Source organism: Cornus florida, unplaced genomic scaffold, assembly GCF_030987335.1.
Source record: "Cornus florida cultivar Cherokee Brave unplaced genomic scaffold, ASM3098733v1 CherokeeBrave_3.0.0_Hap2_Chr04, whole genome shotgun sequence".
In the NCBI taxonomy this organism is placed as follows: Eukaryota; Viridiplantae; Streptophyta; class Magnoliopsida; order Cornales; family Cornaceae; genus Cornus; species Cornus florida.
In genome coordinates this window covers 88,044,748-88,056,778 of record NW_026775574.1, presented here as the reverse complement: position 1 = coordinate 88,056,778, position 12,031 = coordinate 88,044,748, and the positions used below count along the sequence as shown (strand labels likewise).

Sequence of the window (12,031 nt, the reverse complement as noted above, 5' to 3'; positions counted from 1 at the left end):
CCATTTGTGAAAGGCGACGGGAGAAATGAAGGAAAGATAGTGTGGAGGGTAACACCAGTTTAGGTCACACAAGTATTGGAGACGAAAGTGGTGAGCATTTGAATATGCATCCGCAAAGCAACTCGTCTGATCCCCATACGGTGATTCATGTAATAAGTGGTGAAGAAGTAAACATTGATGAAAATGACATTGTTGAATCTGACTATGAATGTGGAGTTGATGATAGATTGAACAATTTTGACCAAGTTCAAAGGTCCTTTAATAATGTAGAAGAATTAAATGTCGAAACCAGTATCTCAAATACTGACCAATACATGGCTCATGCTGGGACGGGTAATAATGCAACAGGGGAGGGTGTTGAAGATGGTTAAATGTTGTGCAAGAGGCACAAAAGGATATCAATTTCTCAAACATCCCTACAGGTATAATTCTTTAAATGCTCAACCATATTTTCATTTATCCTATTATGATTACCTTAAATTAATAATTGATATTGATTATACATGATAGAAGTTGTGATTATGTCCCCAATGAAACTGTTATTGGTCGTCAACGAGGTATGTCACAATATGTATGCTCTCCCTGGGACCAAACAGAGTTTAAGAAAAAATTTAGACTCAGTACTGATGATAAAATATTGTTGAAATATGTCAAAGCCCCTGACCGTGACAAAACGTAAGTAATGAATAAAATGGTCTATGATAGCTTCTAGGCATGCCCTTTTTTATGCTTAATCTTTTGTTCAATGTATCATAAATACTTTCTTTTTTTTTTTCCTGTTATGTTAGTGAAACCTTGGTAAGTATTGATGCTGCACAACTAAATCGGGCTGACGTTCTTATGATGTTCGGTGATGAATGGGTGGCAAATGTTGTGAGTAGATTACATGAATATTAACCCTCATTCATATTTTTAGTCCATGTTCAATTTGGCTTTTTTTTTTTTTTTTTTTTTTTTTTTCTCCTTAATATATGATTTTCCTTTCTTATAGGTAATTGATTGTTTTTCGACGCTTCTAAACAAAAAACAGGATGAGAAGAAAATGAAGTACTATTTTTCCACCTTTGTGGTAAGTTGCATTAAAGATGAGAATGTGGAGTTTGTAAGCAATAAGGAGGAGCGTAGGAAACGCTTGGTGAGTGCTTGGGACAAATACTGCAGAAAATTAAAAACAAAGACCAGCTACTTTCATAAATCTGAGTTTATTTTCTCATAAATATCAAATAATAACCTATGAAATGTGTAATTGCCGCATACATTTAATACCAAAATTTTTGGATAACACATTGGTACCTAATGAAGCTAAGTCAGTTCAAAAAATCAATTATGGAATATTTTAGATTCACTGCAATGCCAGATGATAAATGAAATAATCATAAATTAAGTTCTAAATCTACAATGTTCAGCTCAAAATAAAAATTTCACTGTATTTTGAACAAATAATGAACAATACTATTAAATGCATTATATTAATAACATGAATTAAGACTTACCAACCATCAAGCATTAATTAGGTTAATTGTAGAACCAGTTCAGGTCTATTGTAGATTTCTTTCCTGTAGACAAAGAGGAGAATCTTATTGAAGAAATCACCAATTTCTGGAAAGAAATCACTGGGTTTTGATTCAAAAAAGAAAATAAAAAAGTAAAAATAGAGGAGGGATGAATTAGGGTTTTAAATAAAAAAGGAATTCAAAAGTAAGGGTAAAGTACAACCATACCCTTTGAGGTTTGGTAAAAGGACACTTAGATGAAATTTACTTATTTTTTGGACAAAGACACCCCCTGAAGGTTCAAAAATGGACAAAGACACCCCTTTACATGAGAAATTGACAAATTACCCTTTGACCATTTATGAAACTTTTTTAACTTTACAATTTAATAAATTGGACCAATCTACCCTCTTGAACAATTTATGCATAAAAAAAAATAACCAAAAAAAACTTTATATTGTTCACTTTATAAATGTCCCAACTTCTTAAAATGTAGACGTCTAAAATGATTTTTTGATCCAATACATATATTTCAAATAAATTATATTTTGTTATTATTTCTTTTCTTTTTCTTTTTTATTTTTAAATTAAGATGCTTAATTCTTGCATCTAAAAAAATTAAACCAATTGCTTTTCCTTAAAAATAAAAAATATGGTACCAGTATAACTTTATGCATCTTAAATTATATATCAAATATTATGCATTTTCCAACATAAAAGGGAAAAAATAATAATAAAATAAAGGAAAAAAATAATAAAACAAAGGGAAAAAAAAAAAAAAAAACAAAGGCATGCATAAAGTTATACTGGTATCTATTTTCTTTTATGCTGAAAAATGCATAATATTTTATATATAATTTAAGATGCATAAAGTTATACTGGTACCCTATTTTTTATTTTCAAGGAAAAGAGATTGGTTTAATTTTTTTAGATAAAAGAATTAAGTATCTTAATTTAAAAATAAAAAAGAAAAAGAAAAGAAGTAATAACAAAATATAATTTATTTGAAATAAATATATTGAATCAAAAAATTATTTTAGACGTCTACATTTTTAAGAAGTTGGGACATTTATAAAGTAATTAACAAAAAAAAAAAAAAAAAAAAAAAGTGAATAATATAAAGTTTTTTTTTTACTCTTTTTTTTGTGCATAAATTATTCATGAGGGTAGATTGGTCCAATTTATTAAATTTTAAAATTAAAAAAGTCTCCTAAATTGTCAAAGAGTAATTTGGTCAATTTTTTAGGTAAAAGGGTGTCTTTATCTATTTTTGAACCTTCAGGGGGTGTCTTTGTCCAAAAAATAGGTAAGTTTCCTTTTGCCAAACCTCAGGGGGTGTGGCTGTACTTTACCTCAAAAGGAATATGTTTTTTATGGAATAAGGAGAGACGAATTAGGGTTTGGATTAAAGAAATTATAAAGAAGTAATGAATAAAACGAAAAGGAAAGGAGGGAAATAACAAAACCAAAAGAGAAGAAAGGGAAAGTGAAAATTTTCAACTTATTTTAACTTTTCTTTTTCGTATTTTATTATTATTTTTTTTCCTTCTTGTGTCAAGCCAAACACGGCATTAGGTACTGAACTGCTGGGACTGTAGGTTAGGAACAGGGGATTCGCGCCCGTAGGGCTGCAAATGAACCGAGCTATTCATGAACAGCTCGGGCTCGGCTCGGGCTCATTTGTTAAGCAAGCAAGCCGAGCTCGAGCCCAATTTATGGGCTCGTTTAGTAAACGAGCCGAGCCCAAACAACGTTGGGCTCGGCTCGCATAGGCTTGTGAACAAGGCTCGTTATATATATATATTAATCAGGCCCAACTCACATCTTTTTATTAATCAGGCCCAACATAAATCTTTTCAGCCACATCTCACCATCTCAGCTATTGCGTTAAATCCTTTCATCTCACCATCTCAGCCGTTGAGTTCAGAGATCAAATTAAACCCTAAAAACACGACAACCACAAGACGCATAATATTCTACAAGCCAGCTCTCTCTTTCGGATCAACAGATTCAACACCAACACATAGCTATCTCTCAAACGGGGATCAACACCAACACATAGCTATCTCTCAAACAGATCTGAAGATGGAACTACAGTGTGGAAACCTGGTAATATTTGATTTTTATCTTGAAAATTGTTCTTTATTTATTTATTTGTATTTTGTTTTTTTCTTAGAGATTTAGATGCGATCTCATGTAAGAGATTAGTTCCTTTCTTGAATCTGGAAATCATTTTACTACTTGAGTAAATTGAAATTTTTGCAGAGAAAAAAAAAAAAAAAAAAAAAAAGAATCGTAGATGCAGTGGTTCTTGGCTGCCTTCTATGGAAAATTCTCTAGTTGCAGATCTTAGTAGAAATATGTTTTCCGAATCTTTGACACATCTCTGTGTTTTTTTTTTTTTTTGTTTTGTTAAATTTGATACATCTTATTTATGCATAGAAGGCACAGTTGGAAAGCAAATTTGGAAGGTGTATATACACGAGTCCGAGCCGAGCCGAACCCGAGCTTCATGAAACTCATCCGAGCCCGAGCCCTGCGTAACCAAGCTCGCTCGATCCCGAACCGAGCCTGAGCACCTTTCCAACGATGACGAGCTGAGCCCAAGCAACCCAAAACTCGGCTCAGCTCGGCTTATTTGCAGCCTTACGGGCCGGTGTGACTATGGTTTAAACATTGAAGAGCAAAAAACTAATCAGCTACTACGACCCACTGTGTAGCCTATTACGTCAGAGGCAAATTGGGCTCCGTGAAACGTACTTATTGGACAGAGGCTAACGTGTTTTTGTACTGTATTACCTTCTGGCGGTTTATGAACTTGCCTTCGTGACACGTGTCTCAATGCATCCGCATTCTGAATTATCAGGCTGCAACAGTTTCCATCTTGCAAAGCGTGTGCAAATGTGGCAACAGCTTGAACGATACAAGTGTTACTAGTGTACAGCTGGAAATGATCAAATAATTGTAAATATGAGGCTGAGTCATGGGAGATTTTAATTTAATTTAATTAATTAATTTTTTTTCGACTTACACCGAAAGCATCACTTTTTAATCAGAAGAAACAAATTTTTTTATATAATTTTATACATATATTATAAGAGCAGTGAAACACAACATAAAATAAATTTCAAAATTTGCATCATGAATAGTATATTCTAATTAAAATAAATTCAAGAAAACAAAGTGTAAAAAAAAAAAAAATTTCCATCCATGCAAAATATAAAAATATACATGCAAAAATTGGAGTTTGATTCACAAAAGGGAATTTTGACTTTTTTAAAAGCAAATTAAACGAGTTTAAAGAGTAAAAAGAAAAAAATAAAATAAAAATTTCAGGAGGGACATTATATGAATTTTTTTATATATACATGCAATATATATATATTTCTTCCCGCCAACTTATTTTATTTTTCCTCAAATCATCTGGTTACTTTGTATCAAGGGATATAACCCTATCTATTAGGTCACTTTTTTTTTTTTTTTCCATCCAACTTATCTATTTATTTCTTCCCGCCAACTTATTTTATTTTTCCTCAAATCATCTGGTTACTTTGTATCAAGGGATATAACCCTATGGTTCCGACCCAGCTTCCAACATAAAAAGTCCAGAATTTATGTCTCATTTGGACTCGTAAGGGAGTGAGTTTCTTGACAAAAAAACTAAAAACCAAAGTACCATTTACATCTAAGTTTTACAAATCTCTACACTACACTATAAGCTCTAAAATTTAGATTACAACACGCAACCAATTTCTCAATCCAAAACCTATTACTTATGGCAATTATTAATTTTAACTTCAATAGATAAACAAAAAACAATCACAGGAATATGATACAGAGAGGAGAATCATCAGAACATAAAGTAAATCAATGACTATCCATTAGGCCTCAATCCAGTATTATTGTAATATAATTCAAATGTTCCATTAATACATGCCAGTACATTATCCATTAAATTAACAAACTAGAGTGACAATCAATCATTAATATGAAAGGAATTCAATACATCATCAAAATATTATCGTAAATTGATAATCAAATGTCATGGTTGTGTGTGTTTGTTTAAATTTCTAAAAAATAATGAATAAAAAAAAAATTAAAAAAAAACTGATAATCAAATGCCAAGCTATTGAATATTAATACATTAATATAGAGATGGCAGCATTAACAACAAAATAAGATGAGATGAGAGAACCAATTAAACTGGTTTAGTTCCATACAAAAAACTACTATCTTTTTGGTTTATTTGGATTGCATTGATTTCTTTATTAATGATTTTAAATGGGAGTTGATATTGACGTTCTAATATTCTCTTATGGCACTCTAAATTTGACAAAATTACTAATATGTCTTCTCATCTACAAAACACTCTCTCTAACCCTAAATTAATATTAGAAAGATTTATATAAGATCAGGCACAAGATAAGGAGTTGCAACATTATTGCTGCAAAAGGCCAACATTAATACAGTCTTTTATTTTAATAATAAAGGGAGTTGTAGCGCGATAAAAGAATGGTGGAGCGCCAATATCAGTTTCCTTATAAATTGACACAATACCAACAACTTCAAACTTCAGAAAAATTATTGTCAAAACAAGTTGCAATTAGATGAATGCAACAAATAATAAATATGTTGCTCAATGTGAAACACTAAGTAGATCACCAAGGTATATAAAAATTTAGCAACAAATTTACACAGAGTAAACCTCTGAGCTACAACAAACACAGATGTAATAATAATAATAATAATAATAATAATAATAATAATAATAATAAAAGAAAACAAACTATAGGATCAAACAACTATTTGGGGTAGAGTGGTGGAAAATAATCTCCTTTCCAATAGCTTTTTTATCTTTTTTCCAAGAATATTGTATGCTTTTCTCCGGAATTATTTGGAATATGGCCATTTTTAATCTAATTACGCTGACTCTATTTTGTATGTTATGTGATTGTAATGTTGCGGCCTCAGATTCTTTATTGTTTATACTTATCCATCAACCTGGAATCTATTTTTTAAAATTGAAACTAAAAGTGATTGTAATATTACACTACTAAAAATATACTCCGTAATTAAAAACCACAATAGGGTAGGTTGCGTATATACATATATATATTTTTGTGTAAATATAATGTGTCATAATATATTTATACAAAAAATTTGAGTTATTTATTTTTAGTTTCAGTGTTTGTTTACTTGTTTTGTTTTATACATGTAAAAAATAAATCTTCCAATAACAACCAACCAACGACATGACTGGACCCCCATAATTTATACAAACCTAGTTAATATATAATTGATTCGTTAATGAAATGAGAAAGAGGGAGAAGAAAGGAAATATATGATGTACCTGTGTAAAATACACAACAACATTTGTATATCTTAACAAACTGCTGGAGATAAAAAAAAAAATTACACATTATACGTGGTAGTGTATATTTTACACCAAACCGTGTTTTAAGATGGGAGATGCTCTTAGTTGTGTTTCATTTATTTATTATTATTACTAGTAAAATTGTAAATGCCTTTGAGTAATATTTAATTAAAATTAATATTTAATAAAGTAATTAAATAATTATTAATTCTAAAATATAATAAACATAAAATTGACAAATGGTAAAAGAGACACATGGTAAAAGAGATAAAAAAAAATAATTTTTAATTGAACATCACAATAAATTTTCAATTATTGATAGGTGTATTTCAAGCTCCTAAAACAATATCAAAATCAAGAGTACGTATATTTTTTACTACAATTTACTAATATTTTATTTACTAAAAAATTATTTATATATTATTTATAAAATTAGAAAAGATGTCAAGACTAAATAGACTAAATTATTTATATATTTTTTCTTGTCTAATTAGAAAGACTAAATTAATTATTTTCTTTATATATTTACTTATCTAATTAGATTTTCTTTTATTGAAAAAAAAACTCATAATAAATAGATAATTTGAGTTTTATATTAACTCTTCTAAACACCTTATATTAATTTTAAAATAAAAAGGCAAAATAAACAGGTAATTTATGTATTATAAAGGGAAACATATAAATTTATTATTTAAAAATAATGTTCCGAAAGACTTTAATATACTGAAATACATTAATGTATTGAAGCACAATAAAGAATTTACTAATACTTAATTTATTTATATTTTAGAAAATTATTTATATATTATTTATAAAATTAGAAAAGACGTGTAGACTAAAAAGTCTAAATTTTTTATATATTTTGTTAACTGATTAAAAGGACTAAATTATTTATTTTCTTTATATATTGAAGTCTAAATTATTTATTTTCTTTATATATTTTCTTATCTAATTAGATTTCCTTTTTTTTAAAAAAAACCCATAATAAATAGGTAATTTGAGTTCTATAGAAACTCTTCTAAACACATTATATTAATTTTAAAATAAAAATTCATAATAAATAGGTAATTTGTGCTATTCTAAAAAGAAATATATAAATTTATTATTAAAAAATAATTTACTGAAACACTTTAATGTACTGAAACACATTAATATATTGAAACCCAATAATTAGTTTACTAATATTTTATTTATTTATATATTAGAAAATTAGTTATATATTATTTATAAAATTAGAATTGATGTGGAGACTAAATCGACTAAATTATTTATATTTTTATATATTTATTTATATATTTTCTTGTCTAATTAAAAAGACTAAATTATTTATTTTCTTTATATATTTCCTAATCTAAATAGATTTCTTTTTTCGGAAAAAAAAACTCGTAATTGGAGTTTTATAGAAACTCTTCTAAACACCTTATATTAATTTTAAAATAAAAACTCATAATAAATTGGTAATTTGTGTTGTATTAAAATATTAAAAAAATATTAATATATTATTTATAAAATTTGAAAAGATGTGGAGACTAAATAGACTAAATTATTTATATATTTTATTTATATATTTTCTTGCCTAATTAGAAAGACTAATTTATTTATTTATTTCTTTATTTAATTAGATTTTCTCTTATTAAAAAACTCAAAATAAATAGGTAATTTGAGTTTTATAGAAAATTTCTAAATACCTTATATTGGTTTAAAATAAAAACTCATAATAAATAGATAATTTATGTTATTCTAGAAGAAAACTTACATATAAGTTGAATTGTAAAAAGAAACATATAATTTATTATTAAAAAATAATATACTGAAACATATTAATGTACTAGAGCACAATAATGTACCGTAGTGAAATTTTTTGCACTTTTAATAATAGTAAGTTTAGATATAGATTATTGTTTAGTCCTCTTTCAAGTGGTCAGAATCATGACAAAAAAGGGAGAGTTCATGAGATATCTTATAAATGAGAACTCACAGTAATATTACTCTTCTTATATATTAGTACCATGAAGCTTGATGTGAAAACGAAAATAATAATAATAATGATACGGCTATATATGAAAAACTAATATCATATTCTTTTTCCCTAGTTGAGGCCGGATATATATTAAGTATGAAAAACTGAAAAGGTAAGAAAGGGGAAGGCACATATTTTTGAGTTAAAATTTTAGAATAACCACATCATATTTTTATCTAGTTTTAAGGGATATTAAAGTTAATAATATCATTTTTTTTTTTCTAGTTGAGGCATGCTATATATTTACTCTGATAAATAAAAACTTATTACCTCACCGAGTCTATACAGTTACTTATGTGTCAAATATTATCGAATCCATTTTAAATTATAAGGTAATAAACTATTTGGAAAGTTATCAATTATATCATTTTCCTAATATCATTTTAAGACGTCCTTTTTATTTGGTTTTAAATCGGGTATTAAACTTGTCAATAATATCATTTTCGATATCATTTTTCTATTCGAAAATCATATATACTATGTCCCAAATTAATTGTCAAATTTATAAAGTCAAACAAATTAAATATAATATTTTCATAGTTACCTTTCTAGCTTATCAAGAAATTTTTAACTTGTATTTGAAGACTGCCTAGTAATTTGAAAAAGGACAAAATGCATTAATTGCATTTCCCTTATAAGGTTAAAAAATCAAAAATTAACCAAATGGTATAAAAATATTAATTTGAGACATATAATTGATTTTACGCGTATCTTTCAAAGCAAATCAACTTCATATACGTACACCCTTATTTAATTAATCCTTCATTTTGGAAAGCTTTCTTAACCTAATCCAGAGCTATGGAGCCCACATGCTTAGTTTAATTTCCGCCCATTTCGCACGCTTTTTTATCCCTTTATAAACCCCATCTATCCCTTCCTACTCTCTCTCTCTAAAAGTTTCTCTCAGTACCCCGAAGAGCCAACAATGGCGATTCCTTCACTCTCTCTTATCCTCCTCTTCTCTGTCCTCACTCCATCCCTCATTGCCTCCTCACCAGTTCATCATGACCCTGAACTCGTAGCACAAGAAGTACAACAGTAAGTGGCTCCACCTCTTAAGTCTTAGCAATATGCAAGCTACATGATATATATATATATATATATATATATGGTGGCAATAGTAGTGTCGCGTTTTTTAAAGAACGCACCCTATAATCTATCATCTAGTAGTACTTCGTCAAAATGCATAATTTTTACTGTTATACATCGCATTCCATTTGTTTTTTTATTTTTATTTTTTATATATGTGACACTTTTTGTATGCAGGAGTATTATTAATGCCACTAGGAGGAATTTGGGCTCTTGTGGGACCGGCAATTCGATTGACGACTGCTGGCGGTGTGACCCCAATTGGGAGAGGAGGCGCCGGAGGCTGGCCGACTGTGCAATCGGGTTCGGGAAGGGTGCCATTGGTGGAAAATACGGTAGGTTCTACGTGGTCAGGGACTCCGGTGATGACCCGGTGGACCCTAAGCCGGGGACACTCCGTCACGCCGTGATCCAGTTTAAGCCAATGTGGATCCTTTTCGACCGTGACATGACGATCAAGCTCAAGGCGGAGCTGATCATGAACTCGCACAAGACGATCGACGGCAGGGGAGCTAACGTCCACATTGCTGGTGGTCCATGCATAACCATACAGTTCGTGACTAATATCATCATACATGGGATTAACATACATGATTGCAAGCAAGGAGGGAATACTATGGTGAGGGACTCCCCACACCACTACGGGTATAGGGGCATATCGGACGGTGACGGGGTGAACATCTTCGGGTCGAGCAATATTTGGGTGGACCATTGCACCCTCTCAAACTGCCATGATGGGTTGATTGATGTCATTTATGGATCCACTGCCATCACCCTTTCAAACAATCACATGAGCCACCATGATAAGGTCATGCTTTTTGGCCACAGTGATTCCTTCACTCTGGACAAGAACATGCAAGTCACTGTAGCCTTCAATCACTTTGCTGAAGGCCTTGTTCAAAGAATTCCTAGGTAAAGTAGAAAATGCTATATAGTCACTCTTACTTGATAGCGACTGTTATTAGCATTCTTCTATTAGCATTCTTCATTCTAACGAATTTTGAGATGTATACTTGCATTCTTCCGGAAGTTGTATACTTGCATTCTTCCTACCAAAGCTTTATCCTTTTTTATAAAACTCGTAAGCGGCTGTTACTAGCATTTTTTAGATAGTCAATTTTGAAACCTAACACATAGATAATGAATTGGTAATTAGGTGGGAACATGTATTGTTTGATTTGATTGAGATTGTTGTTTTCACTTGTGCAGATGTAGACATGGTTACTTCCATGTGGTGAACAATGACTACACCCAGTGGGAAATGTATGCCATTGGAGGAAGTGCTAACCCCACCATCAACAGCGAAGGCAACAGATTTCTTGCATCAGATAACAAAGACAGCAAAGAGGTGAAAACCCTATTATAAGTACCCTAGCGACTATATTACTTCATATATGTGTGTGTGTGTGTCTATATATATATATATATATAAATTTGTGTGTGAATATTTTTTTATAACCTATATATATATATATGCAGGTGACCAAACATGAGGTTGCACCAGAAAGTGAATGGAAGAATTGGAATTGGAGGTCAAATGGGGACTTGATGTTGAATGGTGCATATTTCAAAACATCAGGTGGTGCATCCTCGTCAAGCTTCGGTAAGGCTTCAAGCATGGGTGCAAAAACATCTTCTTTTGTGGGTGCGATCACGGGGAGCGCCGGTGCACTCAAATGCAGAAAGGGTTCTCTTTGCTGATCAATTCGGCCCTAGCTAGGTTTATTCAATTCACTGTCCAATTTAATTAATATGCAGAAAGGGTTCTCTTTGCTGATCAATTCGTCCCTAGCTAGGTTTATTCAATTTACTGTCCAATTTAATTAATATGCCACAATATGGCTAAGTAGAAATTTAGAAAAACAAATATATATGATCGAGGCTCAGAAAAGTACTTAGAGTAGGGTACTTCTAGGGCTTACTTTCTTTGGCTTTGATTCTATTAATTTTTTACTGATTAATATCTTCATTGTTGTTTGGATCGGATTTCACTGTGAATTAGTTGAAGAAGATGTATTTTTACATATATATATATATATACCTTTGAAAGACACT

At 30.1% G+C, this 12,031-nt stretch overlaps 1 protein-coding gene across 2 annotated transcripts in view; it reads left to right on the top strand.

Annotated features, from left to right (window-relative positions):
* The window catches only part of LOC132303819 (probable pectate lyase 18), a 37,382-nt gene extending 25,705 nt beyond the window's left edge, over positions 1 to 11,677 (top strand). Inside the window, exons 1-4 of one of the 2 annotated variants that reach the window (XM_059801249.1) lie at positions 9,813 to 9,925; positions 10,157 to 10,888; positions 11,186 to 11,324; positions 11,456 to 11,677. In XM_059801249.1, coding sequence (XP_059657232.1) covers positions 9,813 to 9,925; positions 10,157 to 10,888; positions 11,186 to 11,324; positions 11,456 to 11,677 — 1,206 coding nt within the window. Of the gene's footprint in view, positions 9,926 to 10,153; positions 10,889 to 11,185; positions 11,325 to 11,455 lie in introns of those variants that run through there. The other variant, XM_059801248.1, reaches the window with a different exon arrangement.
* Positions 11,678 to 12,031: the final 354 nt, after the last annotated feature.